We start from the raw sequence: 23103 nt of genomic DNA, 5'->3' as shown, positions 1-23103 counted from the left end.
CTCCAAATCTTCAAACTCCCAGATTCCAAAGCTCAGGATTTCCAAAATCTCTCAAAGCAGAACAACAACTAAATTAGTTAATCCCAACGTCCAAACAACAATCAAACTCATAACTCAAAGGCCTGCATTCCTTACCCATTTTCAGTTCTGCCGAGACCACACTCTTCACCCTGTATCGCACCCATTTCCCATTTCAATCGAAACTGACCCAGGAGCTTCTTCTCTCCAGAAATCCCAAATTCGCATACTCCACAAAACCTCACACAGTCCAATTAAATGACAGAGTTAGGGATTTCAATCTAGATCAAACCAGAAGCCTCAACTAAGGAGAAGGGATAAAAATCCAGCTTACCAGACGAAAAGGATAAGCTGGTGGCGCTCACGGCGGCGTCCACGGTGGATGTGGTGGTCCACGTGCTATAACCGGCGCGTGTAGCGCGTGCGGTGGCCCTGGTCTGGATCGGAGGTCGGCGTCTCAGAAACAGGTGGGTAGTGAGGCGCTGATTACATCTATGGTGGTAGTTTAGCTCGATTTGGACTAGAGGTTGGGGAACGAAGGCATGCAGAGCTAGCTACGAGTTCCGGCGAGCTCGTACGGCTTTTCCCGGCGTTGAAGACGAAGAGGACTCTCTGGGTTTTACTCCACTTTGCTTGCTGAGTAGAATGACAGTGGCGGAAGGGCGAGGAAATCGCCGGAAATCAACGAAAGGGAAGGGGCAGTGGCGTCGTAGCTTTCCGGGCATGCATGTGGCGGTTAGGCACTTCTGATCGGCGGCGGAATGGCTGGGCTTTGATCAGATTTGGGTGCTGGTTCGAAGGGTGGAGACGGTGTGGTGAGATGGTGGCCGGAGCTGGAGTCTTCGGTGGTGGCAGAGGGAGTGTGAGAGGAAGAGAGTGTTCGGGGAGAGAGAGAGAAGACGCGGCCGAGAGGGTGAGGAAGGAGAGAATTTAGGGTTTTGGGTTCTTAAGTTCCTATTTATACTTATGCGTTGTAAAAAGTCGAATTTGCCCTTTCGACGAGTTACAAAACTCCTCTAGCTAATTGCTTTCGGTTTTGGGCACGTAACATTTTCTTTTATTCGTTTTTCGTCGGAAACTTCCTAAGTTACTCCTCGACTTCGTCCTAGGCCCAAAACTCGATTTCGTAAAAATTAAAAATCCAAAACTTTGTTACAACTCAATTTATCGTATTCGAAACTTCAACAAACGGTCGCCTCACTAAACTTCGGTAACCTTCTGGGCCCAAATCAAGGAATCTTGGCCCAAACTTAAATTATAAGGCCCAAATCGAAGTCTTGACACCGAAACAATTTCCAAAATCGATTTCTTCACTTAAATCACCTTGCGAAAATCTTATTGGCGAAAAATTACATTCTAAAAATTAAACAAAATTTTCAGGGGCTCACAAAATACTTAATATTAAATTTTCCAACAATCCCCCACATGGATGAAATAATTAGTTAGGAAGGAAAATTTCAAAAGACGACGCATGCGGACATATGAGAGAGTTCGGTTGAAATGATATCGCATCGGGATAAGTAGCTTTTGGCTTTGAACTTTCCTTAGTGAAATACCATCGGATTTACTAGCTAATTAGTGAACGTGATGTCTTGAACTATTCAGCCATTTATGTAAACCAAGACAATGGTATTCACACAATATCTTTTCATACACATCTAGTTCTACGGTTGTGTCCTTCCGGCCATGGACAACACCCGGTATTCATGAGTGCTTTAGAGAATTCAGCCTTCAAAATTCTCATAGAAACGGCCTCATTTCACACTCATATAGGTGGCTTCCTATGAAGAGTATCCTTCTATACCCCACTTGAAAATTCAAGCTATAGGAACCATTAAAAGCAAAGCTTACCCTAACTCATTATGCATTGTTTCTTCATCATAGGACATGGGAAGGAGATTTATCTCCACAATGCTACTTCAAAATTATCCACCATTTAGTTGTCCCTTTGAACCTAGATCTTGGGATCTCCAATCAACTAGGTTGGGTATCCATGATGGCGACTTTATGTTTTAGGCTTATATCCCATTCCTTTCGATGATCAACTTACTCTCTAGTCAAACTTCGATTCAAATCTTTTGGGCCCACTTTTTAACTATAACTCTATTGCAAATCAAATTCAATATATGAACTAATTTCATTGAGAGTAGTTGTTACCAAGGCAAGTCTTCGTTTCACCAATTGGTCGAGACTTACGACTTATGTTGGCTAATGATTCATTTAGCCACACACCCCCACATTTCTAGAAATTTGTAGGAAACTCGTTAAGTGTTCCGAATCTTGTAATGTAATCATGGGACTGTTGCAAGTTCTTAATTCATGTAAAATTTGAACAAAAGGAGAACAGAATAGTATATCATACTCTCAACAAAGTAGCAATTAGTTCTGTAACTGTTTTGCCAAATTCCCGTTCATTTTTCCTTGGAACACTTATGATCAAGCATGTTCTAGTTGTTAGTCATTCATCGATACTCACATTGATGGTGTGATATAATAATCACCCCATAGCTGAAACTGAATGATTAATAACATCGAACGTTGATGGCAAATTCATTCGGCAGTTGCTGCCAATGATTTTCTCTCACTGAGAACTCTTGTCATTTTCTTTGATTATATAAGATAATTAGATCGATCATATACAGTACACAGTGGTAAATGCACATACTGTTATCATAATATATGCTCAAGTTCAAATATCAAATCTACATGTAATCTCTGCATGTTCTTACAACATCTGCTTTTTCATATGACAATTAAGTTAATAAGACTTGAATTAAAGGCATAAATCAAGGTAAACATGTCAAGCCTTATTGAAGCATGAATAAATGGAATCTGACTAACTGATCCCTGATTTTCAAACATGCATTAAATCATAAAAGACCAAGTGTATCTGATGAAGAAAGGCTAACTGATCGATGTAACTTTTCAAACAAAATTGCGCACACACAATTGTATATTTACTTTTCCAATTATATATATATATATATATATATAATTGATTGATCTTAATTCTAAATAACTAACTTGTAACTGCAAATGCAATCAAACTAATTTGATACGTCTCTACCTAGTCATACTGGGCAAATAAAACATTAAATGTTGCTAAATTACATATCAGTAATTTGCAGATTCTTCAAACTATACAAATGCAATTATACAAATGCACTAAAGGACAGATGATGATTGTGCTCGAATCACACTCAAAAAGTAAACTTCTTAGAATGATCAAAGTAACCATAATAAAAACACAGAACCCAACTTAGATGGAACAAAACGCATGGAAGTTTATGCAGGATAACTATCGCACGGGTGCGCATGAAAATTGAAGAAGAACATGCGGTTTTAAGTTTGAAACAATGTATTCTGGTTTGTGTATACCAAGTCTGTGACTTCTTTCTCATGATAGTAATTAAAGCATGAAGCACAATCAAAATTCATATTTCTTCATAGAACACAAGCCATGTAAAAGTTATTGGGCGTACTTTAATTATCGATATAGCAAATAAACCAAACAATTTCGTCTTAAGATTGTTGGTAAATATATTGGTCTAATTGCTATATTTATAAGAAAATCAAGAAACATTTATGCAGATAAATCTAACCAAAATAAAACCGATAAAAGTTGGAAAAACCTTAAGTAATATGGTCGAGTCTAGAACTTGGTTCTATGTCCTTAAGACGAAATTGCCTCCTCATCGGTGCTTACAGGATTTTAATGGCAAACGTCTCTCAGGATACAACGACCTTCTTCTTGTGGTAGTAGCACTCCAAACCTCGAGAACAACGAACTTAGATTGTGTATGAACTCTCTCTTGAAAAGACTCAATTGGTTTTCAAGACATTAGGAAATACTCATATGTAGAAGGAGAGGAGGAAAGATAAATTCAAGAAGTTATTTTTTAGAGTAAGGTGTAGTAAGTGTTTTATAGATGTAAGGTGACTTTTGGAGGAGATATGACTTTTCACCAAAAGTTATCTTTTGTGATCAGCCATGACTTCTCATTGCATAGTCATTTACATTTATTTAACTTCACACCTTTTCACTAATTATTCATCCACAAATTATGGAAAATAAAATACTTAATATTAAATTTTCCAACAACCCTTTCGTCGAATGCCTCAGCCTCATCAAGCACTGATGTTGGGGTTAACCAAATGAAAGGTGGGATGAGCTCGTGTCAACCTTCTTAGCTCCTGTTTTCGGCCGAGTTGTGCTTGTCAACTCGCTTTTGACACGCTATTTGTCTGAAACCTCAGTTTCTATGCTTGTCGAGTGGTTTAGCCGATGTGTAGTCTTGTCGTTTTTCCCCCTTTTCCTTTTTGCTTCTTATCTCTCTCTTTGCTTAACTTTCAGATCAATAACTGTGCTAAGGTTGTAACATCTCAGTGCGATATTGTCGAATTATAGAGTTAGAGAAAAGTCAGAAAACCAGTCTGAACTATGTAATTAAGCCAACACTATCACATAATCTAAGAAAAAATTAAGCTAGATAATTACTGGTATTATACAACTTCACTTGACAGAAAACAAAAAACAAAAGTGTTCAGATAAATCAACAATCGACTAAAAGAAAAGTAAGGCAGAGGTGGCCTCTGGTAGACAATTTTGTTTAAGATAGGAACCTAAATAAAAAAGTTTGCAGCCATTCTTGAGTCTTGACTAACTAATGTGCTAAGGATCATCCCAACTCTCATATGTATTCACACAAATTAAAGTCTCATATGTATCATCTGAACGATCACCAAATGTTTTTACAGTAGTGTGAAGTGTCACTTTTTAGAAAGAGAAAGTGCCATAAAACCAAAGCAGATGCCCCGAAGGCCACTATCCCAGATTTTTGAAGATATCACCGTCTTTTGGGGTCTAAAGCCGTCAATCACGTTGGTGTCTGTCTCCCACTTTTGTTGTAGTGCTATTTCTAATGACCACTCCGTGACACTTACAACTCGATTACTTCAATTATTTCAAGAGATATAGTCCTTGACAGTAACAACATCATCCCAAATTATTTCAATTCAGCCTCCTCACTCATCCTCCTGCAATCAAACAACATGGAACTGAGCAAACCTCAATTTGGAGCCTCTTCCTCTTCATCTTCTTCCTCTTCCACCCATTCATTCACACACGATGTCTTTCTAAGCTTCAGAGGGGTGGATACACGCAACAATTTCACAGGCCATTTGTACAGCAATTTGGTTAACAAGGGAATCAAGACCTTCATGGATAATGACCTCACAAGAGGAGAAGATATAAGAAAGGAGCTTCTCGATGTAATTGAAGGATCAAGGATTTCCATTGTTGTATTTTCTGCCAACTATGCATATTCGAAGTGGTGCTTGGATGAACTTGTCAAGATCTTTCAATGTAAAGAATCCAAGCAACAAATCGTTTACCCAATTTTCTACAAGGTAGACCCTTCGAAGATACGATACCAGAAGGGCCAGGTTGGTGAGGCAATTGCTCACCTTAGCAAATACAAGGATAACTCAGAGAAGGTGGAGAGTTGGAAGGCAGCTCTTACACAAGCAACAACTTTGTCTGGGTGGCATATCTCGGATGGAGGGTACGTATGTTCAATCTCAAGTATCTCAACTTTATAATGTATATTTTAACGTTCCATCATTAACACATGGTTAACTTAGTTAACAGATCACATTATGTTTAATCTTACCCATGCATCAATAGTTTCACTAACTAATGGACTACAATTAGAGTATAATTTTAAATATGATCTAGTCCGTCATTGATCCGTCCCCTAAAAAACTAGACATGTAGGAAAGTTGAAACTAAAGGATTTGTATGCTTTTATATTTGCAGGCATGAAGCGAATGTTATTGATGAAATTGTTAAAGAGATAACAACCAAAATAATGAAATGCACCCCTTTAGATGTGGCATCATATCCTGTTGGAATAGAATCTCGTGTAGAAGATATACTTAAGCTCTTAAATGTTGGGGAAGACGATCCTCACATGATAGGGATATGGGGAATTGGTGGAATAGGAAAGACAACACTTGCAAAAGCTGTCTACAATTCAATTAGCCATAAGTTTCAACATAGTTGCTTCTTGGCAAATGTGAGAGAAGAATCATTTTCACATGGAGGTCTTGTCATGCTACAAAACAATTTTCTTTCTAAGATTATAGAGAGAAATCCACCTAATGTGACCAATGTGGATGAAGGAATCACTCAGCTGAAGCAAAAACTAAGCCAGAAAAGGGTTCTCTTAGTTCTTGATGATGTGGACCGCTTGGATCAGTTAAAAAAACTTGCTGGAGGGTGTGATTGGTTTGGTCCGAGAAGTATAATTATTATAACAACAAGAGAAATGAATTGCCTAAGGGCTCATAACGTCAATCCAATATATGAGGCCAAGGAATTAAATGATCAAGAAGCTTTAGAGCTCTTCAATTTCCATGCCTTCAAAGGAAATATACATATGGATGATTTCTTTAACCTTTTAAATGGTGTAATACGTTATGCTAAAGGGATTCCGTTAGCTTTGGAAGTTTTGGGATCAGATCTATGTAGTAAAAATAAGGATGAGTGGAAAGATGCATTAGAGTATAACAACAAATATCCTAACCAAGAGATTCAACAAGCTCTCAAAAGAAGTTACGATGCATTGGAGGATCGGATGAAGGAAGTTTTTCTTCATATTGCATGTTTCTTTAAAGGTTACGAGCAAAGCTATGTGATAAATGTCCTACAAAGCTGTGACCTCAATCCTATGTATGGTCTCAAAGTCCTCTTAGAAAAGGCCTTGATAAAAATTGAGAAAGACAATAAAATTTGGATGCATGACCTTCTAGAAGACATGGGAAAAGAAATTGTTCGGCAAGAGTCTCCTGATGAGACAGGACAACGCAATAGACTGTGGCTTTATGAGGATGTTCGCGAGGTCCTTGAGGACAAAACAGTAAGTGATATTTAAATTATTCACCTTTATGATAATTAATACTTCCTTGCTTAAAAAATTCTTAAAAATTTTAGAATTTAATGTAAATATTTTTTATAAGAAGAAATTGATTAACTTGACGTGATTGCTATTTTATATTAGGGAACGGATAGAATTAAAGGCATAGTGGTACGAGATTACAATTCACAAAAGATATGCTTGAACGGCGGAAGCTTCACAAATTTGAAAAATCTTCAAATTTTTAAAGTCGATTATAAGAAGCTTTGTGGAGAGGGCTTGGATTATCTCCCCAACCAGTTGAGGGTCCTTGACTGGATGGAGTGTCCATTACGGTCTTTGCCGACGAATTTTAATCCGAGGAAACTTGGTATATTGCACATGGGTGGGCCTTGCACAACTCCACTAGTGAACGAGGGATTGAAGGTATTTGAGAGAATTCGATCACTTTTGACACATATTTTAACTTATCGATCATTTCAACCTTTCTTTAATTTCAGTTTTCGATCGGTTCTCTTTCTCCCATGCAAACAGAATCTGCGATATTTGAAATCTATCAAATTGTGGTGGTGTGATGGTCTAACAAGAATTCCCGACTTGTCTGGATTAACAAGCTTAGAGTATTTGGAGCTGTCTTCTTGTGAAGATTTAGTTGAGGTTCATCCTTCGGTTGGCCGTCTCGATAAGCTCGTCATTTTGAAACTCAACTATTGTGAAAAGCTCCAGATGTTTCAAAAGAGGATCAACATGAAATCTTTGGAAACTCTGGATCTCTCTTGGTATCCGCTTAAGTTCTTCCCTGAAATCGAGGGAGACATGAAGTCTTTGAGTCACCTGGATCTAAGTTGGAATCGTGCCATCAAAGAGTTACCTTGCTCAGTTGGAAATCTCACTGGCCTTAAATCCTTGTCTCTATCTCACTGTGATAATCTTACAAATGTACCATCGAGCATTTTCTATTCATTGCAACGTCTGGAGGAGCTTCATCTACAGTGCTGTGTAAGATTAATATGGACATCATCATTTTAGTTCAATCAAGCATTTAACAACTTGTCAATCTACTCGCAGAATAAGCAATGGAAATCATGTGGCTTAAATCCAGATTGCCTATCCATTTAAGTATCAAAATGTGTAAGGCATGGAATCTGATAAACTTGGTAACAAAACCAAATGTTAATGATATACACCTACAATCAAGTGATTCTGTATTGAATGACCTCCTTTATGGGAGGGGGTCAAAGCCTAGGTTGAATCATATTTAAGCCTGGTCCCTGCACTCTCATTTCATCATCAGATATTCATGCTTGTCCCATAGAGAGCTAAGAGAAGTGAGCAGTGCAGAAGATCAGTGTCTTGAGATCAATGGCCTCTTCAGGTTTGTTGATTCTCTAAAGAACACACATCATATGCATATATGTATCATTGTGTGTTTATTATAGTTTGATTGATATTGTATTTATGTTCTCTTGTGTGCTGTTTTACAAGTTCCATCTTGAGTTTACATGTGGTATCAGAGCCTCACACACAAAGGCTTAAATCAAAAATAGTTTTCCTAGAGAATTTATGTGTACGTATCTTAAGGGTTTTACTCTTCAGAAATATAGATGAATAAATAAAGAAATTGCTGGGGCCTAGACACCTTTAGTCAAGGCATGTCCAACACCATATCACAAGGCACGGACCCAATAAGCCCAAGTTTTGGAACCACCGAGAGAATACCTTCTCTCTAATACAACCATTGTAAGAAAACGGTCAAATTTTGTTTTTCTCTGGAATCAATTGGGGCTTAGGGTTCATACGGACTTCAAAAGGGGTTTTTCGATTCAAAGTCTTCTGCACCAAATTGGTATGTTTTAAGACCTCAGATTGCTTTGATTATATGCTGCTATACACTATTTGCTTCCGCTAACATGTCTTATGCAGCGCGGGATAGCGATCGGGTCAGTTTTCGTAATGCCCTGAAACCTATTGATTTTTGTTCAAATTTCTCAGTATTTGATTAGAATCCTAGCAATTATGAAATGAATGGTTGATATCTTTTACATTCACTGATGCCTTGTTCATATCTAATGAACTGTGGGATTCTATGAATTAATCAATAGCGTTGATTGATTGAATTTGCTTGTGATGAATGATTGAAGATATATACATATAGAAATTGTTTCCTTCATCATGTGAATGCATTTTAGTTGAGTGAATATTCAATTCATCACAGGTATAGTTGGTGGTTCATCACCAATTGATGAACTTGCAAAAGTCAACAATTGATTTTGAGTCAGTAAGGGTTCCAGGGATACATGTCGCACAAAGCAACCTATTTCTGGGATTCTCACTGGCCATGTGGATACAAAAATCAGGAAATTTTGTGTTTATGTATTTTAGTATGTAAATGTATCTTACAAATAAGGTCTAAACTTTTATATTCTAAATTACATAAACAGCACATTACAAGATGAATTTAAGTGCATCAGGTTGCTTAGGTCTTTTCTTCTTGCCATAAAGGTGCTGACTGATCTATGCAAAAGGCATTTTTGTTTATCTTGGTTTTGTGATACAGAAAATAAGGAATGTTATATTATTTTGCCATTAAAGGTATTATATAACATTGAGACTTGTGGGATTCTATGTGAATGTCTGATTTGAGTTATGTGTTTTGCGTGAATTCGGTGTGTTGAGCATTATGTTTAATTCTGAAACACATCCCATAACATTAAGCAGAACAAAAAGACTTAGAAATGTTTTTTTTTTTTTTTTTTTTTTTTTAATTTTCAGCTTTGGCAACCTCTGGCATTAGTCTTGCTACCATTGAACCATTGACTGGTTCTAACTTTAAGAAATGGAAGGCAGACATTGAAATCTATTTAGGGCTGCTGAATATTGACATTTGCCTGACTGAGGATGCACCTGGGCCAATTACTGATGACACTCCTGACATAGACAAGGTGCATGCACAAGAATGGTTGAGAGCTGATAGAATGACTAAGCTCATTCTGAAAAGAACCATGAGTGAGACTGTGAGAGGTAGTGTTCCTGATGAAGGTACAGCTAGGGATTACCTGAATAATATTGCTGACATGTATCAGGAAAGTGAGAAAGCTGAGACTGGACAGCTTTTGGACTCTTTGATCACCATGAAATATGGTGGTTCCACTGGAGTAAGGGAGCACATTATGAGGATGATTGAAACTGCTGCAAAACTTAGAGATTTGCAGATTTCTGTGGATGACCAGTTCATTGTGCACATTGCACTGAACTCACTGCCCCCAAAGTTTAGCCAACTGAAAACAGCTTACCATGCTCAGAAAGACAAATGGTCTCTCAATGAGCTCATTGCAATCTGTGTCCAAGAGGAGGAGTTCCACAGGAAGGAAGTGAGTGTGAATCTTGTGGGTAGAAATCAGGGTAAGGTATGGAGGTTTAAGGGAAAGAAGTCTGCTAATCCTAGTGATGTGTCAAAGCCTAGTACCTCAAACGCTAAACCAACTGCAGCCTTGAAACCAAAGAAAAACACTGTCTTTAAGTGTTATTTCTGTAAGAGAGAGGGTCACATGAAGAGGGATTGCCCTAAGTATAGGGACTGGCTTAAGAAAAGAGGTAATTGCATAGTTTTGTCTATTGAAATTAATTTGATAAATGTTTCACCAAATTCTTGGTGGCTTGATAGTGGATCACCAATACACGTTTCCAATTCTATGCAGGGCTTTCTAAGGTGGAGGGAGCCAAGAAAGAGTGAGCAGTGTGTCTGTGTAGGGAATGGTCAGAGAGTCACTGTGAAAGCAGTGGGAGTAGTTCGACTAGAATTAGGGCCTGGAGTCTTTTTAGATTTGAATAATGTTTTTTGTATTCCTTCCTTAAAAAGGAATCTAGTTTCTGTTAGTCTCTTGATGAGAACTGGTTATTGTTTTTTACTAAGTTATGATGAAATAAAAATCTCTCTCCATTCAAATTATATTGGTTCTGGTATTCTTATTGGTGATTACATTCAATTGTGTTGTTCATATCCAACAGAAAAATCAATCTTATTTTTAGAACCTGCTGAAAATGTTGAGGAAAGAGTAGGAACCAAGAGAAAGTTTTCTGAAAATTCTTCTTTTCTGTGGCACAAAAGACTTGGCCATATTTCCATTGAAAGAATGAAAATTTTAGAAAAACAAAATCTTTTACCAAACTTGGACTATTGTGATTTTGAAACCTGCATTGAATGTGTAAAAGGGAAATTGACTTCGACTAGAAAGAAGAGTTCAACTAGGAGCTCAAAATTGTTGGAGATCATTCATACAGACATTAGTGGTCCATTTAGAGATACAACTATCTGTGGAAATAAATATTTCATAACATTTATTGATGATTTCAGTAGATATTGCTATGTATACCTCATGAATGACAAATGCCAATCTCTAGAAAAATTTAGAATTTTTAAGGCAGAAGTAGAGAAGCAGTTGGATAAAATGATCAAAATAGTGAGGTCTGATAGAGGGGGAGAGTATTTTGGGAAGTATGATGAGTCTGGACAACACATGGGGCCTTTTGCAAAATATTTGCAAGAGAATGGGATTACAGCACAATACACTACCCCAGGGACACCCCAACAAAATGGAGTGGCTGAGAGAAGAAATAGAACTTACCAAAACATGATCAGAAGCATGATGTGTGCTTCTGGTCTTCCCAAATACTTGTGGGGTGAAGCCTTGAAAACAGCTAACTACCTCACCAATAGAACCCCAAGCAAGGCCACAACCGGTACCCCATTTGAACTTTGGTGTGAGAGAAAACCTAGCTTTCATCACTTGCACGTCTGGGGATGCAAGGCAGAGGCCAAGCCTTATAATCCACAACTTGGGAAATTAGATAGCAGAACTGTCAATGCTTTCTTCATTGGGTATCCTGAAAAATCAAAGGGTTTTAAATTCTATTGCCCTTCACATAGCACTAGAATCATAGAAACCAACAGGGCAGTCTTCTTTGATGAGATGAGTGAGAACCAATCTGTGGAAGAGTATTCTTTTGAGAGTGAAGGGAGTTCAGAAGATGGAAACATACAAACCACACCAAAAGCTATGTCAGAGGCTGTTCTGCCACAAACTCAAACACCATCCCTGACTGCTATTTTACAAGAAAATCACCTGGGACATGAAAATCACATAGAAGAGCCTGCAGAGTCAATACCAGAACCAGAACCCCAAACTGAAACTGAACCACCAATTCAGCCAGTACCCCAAACACAAGCTGAAATCCAAGTTCAACCTCCACCACAACCACAAGACTTGAGAAGATCTGAAAGAGTGAGAAAACCTGCAATAAATCCAGATGAATTTGAGATTTATTTGCAGGAGGCTGAAACTGGTTTTGGGGAGGATGATGATCCTTTGAGTTACAAGCAAGCTATAGAGAGTGAGAATGCACAGAAATGGAATGAAGCTATGGAGGCAGAATTGAAGTCCATGAACGATAACAATGTGTGGGAATTAATTGAGCCAACTGGAAACCAAAAGCCAATAGGGTGCAAGTGGGTCTTCAAAACCAAGAAACATGCAGATGGCTCAGTGGAGAGATACAAGGCAAGACTAGTTGCAAAGGGCTTCACACAGAAGGAGGGAATTGATTTTAATGAAACATTCTCACCTGTTTCAACCAAAGATGCCTTTAGACTGATCATGGCCCTTGTTGCCCATTTTGATATGGAACTACACTAGATGGACGTGAAGACTGCTTTTTTAAATGGTGACTTGGAGGAGGAGATATACATGAGGCAACCTGAGGGTTTTATCATACCTGGAACTGAACACTTGGTGTGTAAATTGAATAAATCCATTTATGGATTAAAACAGGCTTCAAGACAATGGTACTTGAAGTTTGACTCGGTAATTAGCTCATTTGGTTTTGTAGAAAACATGGTTGATGAATGTGTATACATGAAGGTCAGTGGGAGCCAATTCATTTTTCTTGTATTGTATGTTGATGACATATTGCTGGCAAGCAGCAGTTTTGGTCTTTTAAATGAAACCAAGAAATTTCTGTCAAGAAATTTTGACATGAAAGACCTTGGTGAAGCTTCATATGTTCTGGGGATTGAGATAAAGAGAGACAGGAATAGATGCTTACTTGGTCTATCTCAGCAGAGTTATATTTCAAAAGTGTTGAGGAGGTTTGAAATGCAGAACTGTTCTGGGAATGATGTTCCAATAGCAAAGGGTGACAAGCTAACTAAACTACAATGCCCATTAAGTGAGTTGGAGAAAGAAGAAATGAAAAGCAAACCTTACTCTAGACTTGTTGGCAGCCTGATGTATGCGCAAGTGTGCACCAGGCCAGACCTTGCTTTTGCAGTTGGCATGCTTGCAAGGTTTCAATCCAATCCAAGCAAAGCTCATTGGATAGCAGGGAAGAAAATTCTTAGGTACTTGCAGAAAACTAAACATCACATGCTTGTATACAGGAGGGTTGAAGACCTAGAAGTCACAGGTTATACTGACTCTGACTTTGCAGGAAACTTTCCATCATCCAAGAAGTCTACTTCTGGGTACATTTTTGTCCTTGCTGGTGGAGCTGTGGCTTGGAAGAGTGTGAAACAAACTCTCACAGCTACATCAACTATGCAAGCTGAATTCATTGCCATTTATGAAGGAGTATGTCAGGGTCTATGGTTAAAAAATTTCCTGCTGCAGACCAAGATAGTGAACTCCATTGTAGCTAAGCCTCTAAGAATTTTTTGTGATAATACAGCTGCTGTGTATTTCACAAAGAATAACAAAAGATCCACAAACTCCAAACACATTGACCTGAAGTACTACAGTGTCAGAGAGAGAGTGAAGCACAGGGAGATTGAGATTGCCAATATAGATACTTTGTCACAATTGGCGGATCCCTTCACCAAGGCCCTGCCAATTATTGCCTTCCAGAAACATGTTAACAACATAGGAATTTTAGCTACTTTTGATAGCTGAGAACAGTGGGAGTTGTGCTTGTTTTCCTTGTTATTTGTCTTTCATACATGTCTTATTTCTTAGACCAAATTCTGTGTAATAAAGTTCTAGACATCTTATAATAAAGGCATTGGCATTCAGTTCATCCAGAATAAAATTTCAGTTCATATCCAGTTTTGTTTTAATTACTGCAGTTTCAGTACGTAGCTCATTTGAAACTTCATTGGACTTTCAAAATTGAGTGACATGTTTGCTTGTACATTTGCTGCATACATGTGAAATAGCTATTTATCAAGTTGTTGTTTGTGTTTAAAACAACATGAAGCATTTTACAGATATTAAGAAACACCTTCAGTTTGCAGTTCAAATTAAAGGCGATTGTGTTTCTTGAGGACCATAGCATTAGAAATAATTTTGATACACTCTGGAACTCTAATGCATTTACAGGTATATTATTGTTGGTGATTCATGTAATCTACAGCTGCTGCATTAGTAGTTGTGCAAGTCTTCTATTCTGTTGAATATGAAGTGTTTTCACAGCTCTATGTCTTGGTTATGGATTGACAGAATCTTGCATCAGATTAATTAAGCACTTGATTTCAGAATGTGCACTAAGGAACTTATTGCTATATCTGATCATCTTGGCATTCTTGTTGAATGAACTTCATGATATGTCCAAGTGGGAGAATGTAAGATTAATATGGACATCATCATTTTAGTTCAATCAAGCATTTAACAACTTGTCAATCTACTCGCAGAATAAGCAATGGAAATCATGTGGCTTAAATCCAGATTGCCTATCCATTTAAGTATCAAAATGTGTAAGGCATGGAATCTGATAAACTTGGTAACAAAACCAAATGTTAATGATATACACCTACAATCAAGTGATTCTGTATTGAATGACCTCCTTTATGGGAGGGGGTCAAAGCCTAGATTGAATCATATTTAAGCCTGGTCCCTGCACTCTCATTTCATCATCAGATATTCATACTTGTCCCATAGAGAGCTAAGAGAAGTGAGCAGTGCAGAAGATCAGTGTCTTGAGATCAATGGCCTCTTCAGGTTTGTTGATTCTCTAAAGAACACACATCATATGCATATATGTATCATTGTGTGTTTATTATAGTTTGATTGATATTGTATTTATGTTCTCTTGTGTGCTGTTTTACAAGTTCCATCTTGAGTTTACATGCTGCTCTTACCTTGTTACATTTCCGACAAAGTCAGAATCACTTCCTCCTCCACCGGTCTTTTCAACTAGCCTCACGAGATTACAAATTGATCTGGACGGTTGCAAGCGGCTGGAAGAAATTTCAGAATTTCCACGCGAAATAGATGGCTTATTTGTGAATTGTTGTGAGTCATTGGAAAGAATTTCAAAGTTGTCAAAAATTTTGGAGGGTAAAGATTCAAAAATGTTCGGTCAGTTGGACTTGACCACCTGCTGGAGACTCTGCGACAATCTGGCTCGTGGAGTTGAAGTTGACAAGCGACTATTTCATGTGGCCAAGAAGAGAAAGAAGATGACATCATCACCGTCTGCGGGAACCAAAGAATTGATGGCAGAGGCAGACAAATTGACGGCTCTGTTGACTCTTTTTTCTCTTGTCCGAAATCTGAAGAATTCCAAGTAAAATTTTCCGCTAGTGTTCCACTTCCAAACTGGTTCACCTGCCGTCAGGATGTGAATTGGGATGTGAATAGTGAAGTGATACATAAAGAGCAAGAGTTTTACATTGAAATTCCTCAAAACTCCAATTGGGACAACAAAGGGTTGGCTCTCTGTATTCAATCGTGTTTTTTTGAGGTCACTCATTTTGTTTACATCAATGGAATAAAGTTTGATGAGAAAATCACATATGGGGGTAAAGTGTGGGTGCATTATATTCCATTGGTTACAGTAATAAGGAGGTTCAGTGAGTGTTTCGAGTTATGTTTCGTTTTGAAGATAAGATAATTTTAGACACAATGACTTTGTGGGGAAGCTGGGGAGTCCACCTGATCGAAGATTTGGAAGGAGAGGCCGATGATGGTCCAGCTGACTTCCAGTAGGTTCATTATCTTTTTCCTTTTGTTTGTTTTGAGGCTTCTTTAATAGCCTACTATCATTCTCAAAATCAAAATCATATTTGAACCAGAAACGCATTCCGTTGTCCAAGTATATGCTGATTCTGCTGCCAGTGAGGATGACATTGACACACCCAAGTTACAAAACACTTACCTCGGAAGAAGTACTCCTTTGAAAACATGATTCTCGATCATCAACATACAATGTTAAGGTACTTATTCCCTGTCTCTGAGATAATGGCACATACATATGGTGTATATATATCATATATTGTTTCTAGTTCTAAACTCGCCATATGTAGTAGAACTACTCTTAGGTTAAACACTAAAACTTTACTTGAATTCCCTCGACTTACTTCGGTCAGGAGTTCAATTTAGAGGAAATGATCGAGTGAGTCTTTGGAATCAAATCTCTATGGAGTTGCTTTTTTTGGTGAATTAGTTAGCTAGTTGCTAATAATGGATTTTATTAACAATGGAACTTTTGTGTGTATTCAGAGCAAGTGGGTTATGTACGTCATTAGCAAGCAAGGTTGGACCTACCATGGATTTCAGTCATTTTTTCCATGCATAGTCAGACACACCTCAAGAAGAAGGCAAGACATGCCTCTAGAAGTTCCTGTAAGTTATTGATGGATAATCTGATTAAGATGAGAGGAAAACAGAATTTGGCCCTCTTAAGAAGAAGGCAAGACATGCCTCTAGAAAGTTTGAGTTATCCTTGATAAACGGTTCTAAGGGGTTGAGTAATGTCTGCCCAGATTGAGAAGGACACTGATGCAGAAGAGTTGCAGGCGGGTGGAAGCATTTGACCAAGAGCTTATATTGGAACAACATGGTGATGCTAAACTTGAGGAAGGAATTTTCTGCTCAACTATGGTACAGATTTCTGCTTCCATTAAGGCTTTTAGTGGAGACGGTCTCGTTTGACTACTTCTAAACATCTTTGTTTGTTTGTTTTGTAGGCACACTGATCTAGTCAGTGGGATGCCAACCTGAGATTTAATTACTTTAGTACTGGGTTCTACTCTGCACTCATCTTTGTAACTTCTGATATTTGACAAGGTGAAAATCAGCAATGTTGTCGTCTTAAGGGAAGCTAGATGATTCTAGAGATCTGGTCGAGACAATAATGAGTCACTGAGTTTAGGTAACTTCTTTTTCTAGGAGCTACTAGGACAGACAATCTTTGCAATATGTATTAAATGTTGGTCTTGTGGATTTGAACTTTTGAAGGAGCTGTCTCCTAATTACATGTGTGCAGTAATCTATGCAGAATGCATTGTAAGGTGCTTAGATTTTAGATTCTTGGTAGCTTGCATGGTGTGTTACATCCCTACTTTTCCGGTCAATTCTCAGCATTATCAGAAGTAGTCTGGAAATGCAACATGGATTCTGCATCGTGCATCTGCATACCAATGTGAGTGCCCTGTTTTTCTTTGTTTTGTTGCAGTTTGTCATTGCAATTCTTTCTTCCACAATTACTGTAGGTCTTTGACAGTAATATATGTTCAGCAAAGGTGTCCGGTCCTTTTGGTAATCGTTGATTTTTGCTGTCTACCTATTTGTGTAGGCAATCAGTTTGATTTTGCACAACGCGTGTCTTAGAGAGACCATGATCCCACTCTGCAGTAGGAATACGAAACCTACACGACTACTTAAATACTCAATGTACCCCAAACCTCCAACACAAATTGTCCCAACTGGTGCAAGGTTAACATTGACAGTGTTGCAGCTCTGTCTCTGGAAGAATTGGTGCAGGAGAATATTATGGAGTTTAGCAACCGGATCAAAGGTTTTTCTGTAACCCTTGCTCTTCGTACATTCATGAAAGCTGGAGTCTGGGGTTTATTGAAGGTTCTTCTTATTCCAGCTTAGTTAATCTGCAAAGAGCCTATTCCGTCTAGCTACAAGGAAGTTAATGAAACAGCAGTTAACTTGCCAAGCTCGATCATCCTTAGCCATTGATTTGGAAACGCACCCTATGTAGTTGAATTTCAGATACTTACGGCTTTGTGTGCCACATGAACTTTTTTGGATATGGGAAACTGATTCCTTTCCCTTTCTTCCAAATTTTTGTTTGTACTATTTTTGTTGTATATCTAGGGAAAATGTTGAGACTTGAGAATTCTAGAGATAGGCAATCATGAGACAAGTTAGACAATCATGAGACAAGTTATATTGACTTTATTGATGATCGTATCACAGAAGTAATTCAACCTGACGTAAATGATTCGAAATTTTTTTACTTTACTTTAGCATTATTCATATTCAAGAGATGTCTTGGAAGTCAGATATCTATATACAATCATAGCCTATATACTATATCTATACACAATCCCTTTAGTTTACACGTTAGGGTCACCACTACTCTTTCCACCAGTGTTCTCATTCAGGATTTCTATTGACTGCAAATCCACAATGATGAACAGATAAGGAAAGATAACTAGTCCCTTGCAATTCCATCTACATTGAGATCTAAAAGCATTCGCAGATAGTGACTAAAGTGATACCTTCCTTATATTGGCATCACATTACGTACATGTATTCAGTAAAATATATGTCAATCAGTCAGGTTAAGCTCAATAATTATTATAAGAATACCATCCATGTATCTCAAATAAATTCCCTTTCATGTTGAATACAAAATTTCCCACTCCTAACTTGCACACCTAATATTGAGTTAAAATCTAACAAAACTTGGGAAGAATCCTTCCACCACTTGGCCACCTCCTCCATACAGGGCCATCTGCAATACAAAAAGCTTTCACAGAATTAGTACAGTGCTTGGTATGTATACCAAATTTCAAACTTGCATGAAATCCAATGAGTAGTGCACCAATGACCTCCTAAGTTATAAGTTCCACTCTAGAATAATGACTTCCAGTTTAGTTTTTTTTTTTCAACATCAGCTTAAATTTTCCGATCAAACTCAATGCTGCAGCACAACTTAAAAGGGAAAAGAAAAAAGTAATGGCTACTTGGGGTGCTGATATAATAATTTACAAGTTATAATAATTTTTACCCAAACAACATTCTAAATCATTTTGTTTTTGATGAAGGATTTAGGGAAATAAAATACTGTAATAAAAGAATGCCAAAGTATCCCTCCCCGGCGTACAAATTATATCTAGCAAATATATTTGTCAAAAATGAGTTGGCGTTAAACTGCTCAAAATCAATGAATTCTCTTTTCAACAAGGAGAGCTAAAGTCCAAAGATGAAAGAAGAGAGAAAACTATAAAGAAATCAATCAAGGGTTGGTGCCGTGCCCAACCAGGTCAGCAAACAGAACATCCTAAACTTAGGAGGGGCGAAAACAAGGTAGAGTCTAGTTCAAATGAGAGATCCATCCATGTGGCGACGGCTGATGGGCATAAGAAAGATTACAAGACTTAACTCTTCCTATTAGAGTTTTACACTGAAAATCTCCAGTACTTAACTGCAACCAGAAGGCTAGCTTTAATCAGTTTCAACCATGATTTTGGAGCATCCTCCTTCACAGTCCTCTCAAGACAATTTCAACTCCAAGTATAGAGTCCAGGGCTTGGCTAATACCCAGGGTAGCAGCACGTGCCCCAATCAGCCCTCACAAACTAATTACCACACCATCCTAACCATATTTGAAAGTGCCAATACTAAAGGCATCATTCTCACTAAAAAGTTACACTTTCTAAAATGGTATGTTGAAGTTCCGGTTCAACAGTGAATAGACCAAGACAATTCTAAAAAAATAAAAACATAAAAAGAAAATTCAAATTGCTTATCAATTCAACTGTTAAACGCTACATCCAGAAAAAGCACTAATTTCATTACAAGGACTCTACTTCACTTCCCCAAAGTTCCAATCACACATTCCATATAAGAAGAAACAAAAAGGAGCTTCTTAGGTATATCCTTATAGCATATCGGCCCATGTAAGCCGAACAGAAAACTCATCAAAACAACACCAAATCATCATATTCTGCCCATTCATCCCAGCAAATACGAATTAAGCAATACATTAAACTGTCCTACTATAATCACCAAATTCATTCTTTGCACACCCATTTAAGCTCAAAACCAGTAGTGATGTCAAACTATAACGCAAAATTAGCAAAGAATCCATTGTTTATTTGATGAACGGAGTTAACAACAGTAAATGCAATACAGTACTGGTAAAACTGAGTGTGTTAATAAATAAAATTTAACCTGAAATCCTAAGCGACGGTGAGGGATTGTTGCTTGGAGGGCTCGAAGGGTTTGGTGGGTTTCTTATCCATGAAATCTTCGATGTTGTAAACGACGGTGATGTAGAGAGTACAGCTAGGACACCGAGCAATCTCTTCCCCCAATTTCAGGTCTTCCTTGGTAATCTGGAACAAGTCTCCGCATGGGCATGGGTATGTGTACGCCTGGAGCTCATCGTTCCACTCCATATCTTCAATCTCCACGTCGTCATACGACATCGTTTAGCTTCGGCAAGACAGGAGAGTGTAAAGACCTGGCCCAAAATTAGACAAAAGCATGGTTACAGGCTGAATTTAAAATTTAAATACAGATTAAAAGAAAAAGAAAATTCGCTATAAATAAAAAGTAAAGAAAAAGTTCACAGCAGAACCAATTTAGCAAATAAATCCCAAAAGAATTCTATTAACCAACAATCATAAAATCATAAACAAAAGCGAAACAGTTTATAACCATACCGAAAATAAAACAAAGGATTTAAACAAAGCAAAGCATTTGGTACACATTGTAACAAAAAGTACCCAAACCAATATCAGCATGATCAGTGAGTTCACATGATAACAGATACCCAACATTATCAATTACAATACCAAATTCAAAAGTAACAACAGTAAGGAAGTTGGCGTAAAGAAAATAGAATTTAGCACATTAGCAGTTTTACCAAAGTTGAATGGATGCAAACATAAGACCCAAGAAATGCGAAACCACATTTGCTATCAAATGATAGAAAAATCATCCTAGGTTCTATCCACAATGACATCAAAAATTCACATGAAGTATATAATACATAAACCTAACAAGTACAACTATTGTACTTGGCGAAACACAATGAAGATGGTAATGCAAACCTTTTTTAGGCTAATGTCGGCTAGAGAACAGGGTAGTGCAACTAATTGCATTAAGATATGCGCCCAACCGCATATACAATGCAGAGAGACAGGTATGAACTTTGCAACTCTAGTAAAAATATGAATAAGCATCACGACATCTAGAAAGTGGTCTTCCAAAAAAACTGAACCAAATTGAGAGGTAGCAAATCACATAATTAAATTCAATGTCTAGATCTGACAATGAAGAGTCAACAAAGAAGTATTATGGAAAGAAATCCACCTACAGAAGAACAGAAAAGAAAACATTCAATAAAATCAAGTTGGTTTAAGAAATCAAAGTATAATTGCTTAAAAGAAAAGCCACTCATACAGTAGAGAATAACAGATAAAAATCAAACCACCACAAGCACAAAAACCCACATCGCTGTTCATATACTCAATCATCACAAATGAAATACTAAGGAAACTAATACTTGACAGATTATCGTTTCTCAAGACCATGATTTCAATTCAAAGCATAAACCAAAAGAGCAATATTGAAATCAAGTAAAATTGTAAAGTAAAGAAGTCACTTACGGTAAGGCAAGGCAATCAAAGACAGTAAACAACCCAAAACAAAGCCCTCCACTTGAGAAACTTTCTCCCCTTTTGCCTTTCTATAAATCTGATCAATGGCAGAAAACCGAACTCCCAATTGTTCGTCTTTGCGCTTCTGAAAATCAATCTAAACCCTCAAATCCAGAAATACCCAATTCGCAGCCTTTTTGACAAAAACCCAAACTCAGCTCTCTCGCTCTTGCTCTGATTCTTCTTTCTCGTTTTTTTTTTCCCTCCTTTTCTTTTCCTGTTTTTTTCTTCGGGTACGAGATATCACCGGGAGCTTGGACAGGGTTAACCCTAATTTGGAAATTTAAAACCCAAGAATCGAAAATTTTGAATAACCTCCCAATATCGCTGGAGTTTTGGACTTTTGCGGAAAACAATATGATGAGTATTTATAAATAAAAGTTTTTTTTGTATTTTTTTAATTAAATCCGGAAGGATTTTTAAAATATTGCCTGGCAGACGTTGGTGACGGAGATTTATCTCCTTGCCGTGTTTGAAAATTATTGGACTCAGTACCCTTTTTTCCCAAGTACTTGGTGCTGTAATGTCTTGGAAAGGGTCTTGATCGAAGCAATAGTCATAGCGTGAGATATGTGGGCTAGGGGTTGTCGAAACGGATTCGGCACACATATCTTTCAAAGCTAATTTCTTCAATTTCAGATCATGTCATGGCCAGAGTTGTGAGCTCTTGATTTTTAACGACACAATCACATGATAATTATCTTTGAAAAAATAAGGAGTATAATTGATACTCATTCTTTACGACAGACTCCCTCAGTGTATATGTGTATTGGAAAAGATTCAAGATGAGGTCACAAATACATGCAGCTAAAGAGGCTGAACATGTAGTGGCACGACTAGATTGTACAAACCTTTCTCAACATGATGAGGAAGAAGATTTATGGATTTTTTTTTTTTTGTCAGATGTATGTAGCTAGGAGTTTTTTTTTTTTTTTTTTTTTTTTTTAAGTAGGAGTTGTTAATATGCGACTTTTTTTTTTTGATGACTTGTTAGTATGCGACTTTTGTGTGCATGTTTAAGAGTTTTTGTTGAATGTATTGTGTTTGATGAAAATTTTTATAGCTTATTAGGATATTTTCATCTTGCCAGAGGGTCTTTTATTGCAAGATAATAACCACCAAAGAGACTTAAATAGAGGAAGTTGGTTTTAAACTCACTGGTTCCATAGTGGTGTCATAGGTGTCAACCCCCTGAACTTTGGGCCTAAAACTAGACTGGTCCTTAAACTTTTTTTTTTTTAATCATACTGGTCCTTGTACTCTCAAACAACATCACCCGAGTTCAAATTTTGAATCCGGGTCCAAAAATGACGTCATTTGCTGAGTTGGAGCTGACATGGGGGCCCACACTTCAACTTTTTAAAACCTGAAGGAGGGCAGAATAGATATTTCTAATTTAATATAATTTCTAATTTTTTTTCTCTATATTCTCTCTCTCTCGATCTCTCATCTTCTCTATATCGGAGACTCGCGAATTGGAATTGAGGTGGG

General features: G+C 37.5%; 1 protein-coding gene and 1 long non-coding RNA gene across 7 annotated transcripts; one reads left to right on the top strand and one right to left on the bottom strand.

The window, feature by feature from the left end:
• The first annotated feature begins 4401 nt into the window (after window positions 1-4401).
• LOC112169583 (disease resistance protein RUN1-like) lies at window positions 4402-18158 on the top strand. Of its 6 annotated transcripts, none has more exons than XR_005802397.1 (7): window positions 15783-15909; window positions 16000-16140; window positions 16427-16549; window positions 16690-16807; window positions 16994-17078; window positions 17193-17348; window positions 17502-18158. XR_005802397.1 is itself a non-coding variant. In XM_024306646.2 (6 exons), exons 2-6 carry the CDS (start codon window positions 5071-5073, stop codon window positions 15493-15495), a joined length of 2799 nt encoding a protein of 932 aa, XP_024162414.2. In that variant the 5' UTR covers window positions 4402-4903; window positions 5039-5070; the 3' UTR covers window positions 15496-15780. The 6 variants fall into 6 exon arrangements, 2 of the variants coding, with proteins under 2 accessions (XP_024162414.2, XP_040365650.1); XR_005802396.1 differs by having other exon boundaries at window positions 16894-17078; XM_024306646.2 differs by lacking the exons at window positions 15783-15909; window positions 16000-16140; window positions 16427-16549; ... (2 more) ...; window positions 17193-17348; window positions 17502-18158 and adding exons at window positions 4402-4903; window positions 5039-5582; window positions 5837-6938; ... (1 more) ...; window positions 7470-7933; window positions 15057-15780.
• Window positions 18159-18423: 265 nt separating this feature from the next.
• LOC112169585 lies at window positions 18424-21958 on the bottom strand. The gene is made up of 3 exons (XR_002924753.2): window positions 21562-21958; window positions 20120-20411; window positions 18424-18677 (listed from the first exon to the last, which is right to left on the bottom strand). It is a non-coding gene; the product is annotated as an uncharacterized LOC112169585 (long non-coding RNA).
• Window positions 21959-23103: the final 1145 nt, after the last annotated feature.

This window comes from Rosa chinensis, chromosome 6, assembly GCF_002994745.2.
Source record: "Rosa chinensis cultivar Old Blush chromosome 6, RchiOBHm-V2, whole genome shotgun sequence".
Lineage (NCBI taxonomy): Eukaryota > Viridiplantae > Streptophyta > Magnoliopsida > Rosales > Rosaceae > Rosa > Rosa chinensis.
This window is presented reverse-complemented; position numbering and strand designations above follow the sequence as displayed.

Bases quoted from the DNA above. Each gene is read 5' to 3' on its own strand.
- LOC112169583 (XM_024306646.2), top strand. From the start codon at position 5,071: ATGGAACTGAGCAAACCTCAATTTGGAGCCTCTTCCTCTTCATCTTCT. The intron at 7,362-7,469 runs GTATTTGAGAGA...CCATGCAAACAG, and splicing joins TAGTGAACGAGGGATTGAAG to AATCTGCGATATTTGAAATC. The intron at 7,934-15,056 runs TGTAAGATTAAT...GTTTACATGCTG, and splicing joins GAGCTTCATCTACAGTGCTG to CTCTTACCTTGTTACATTTC.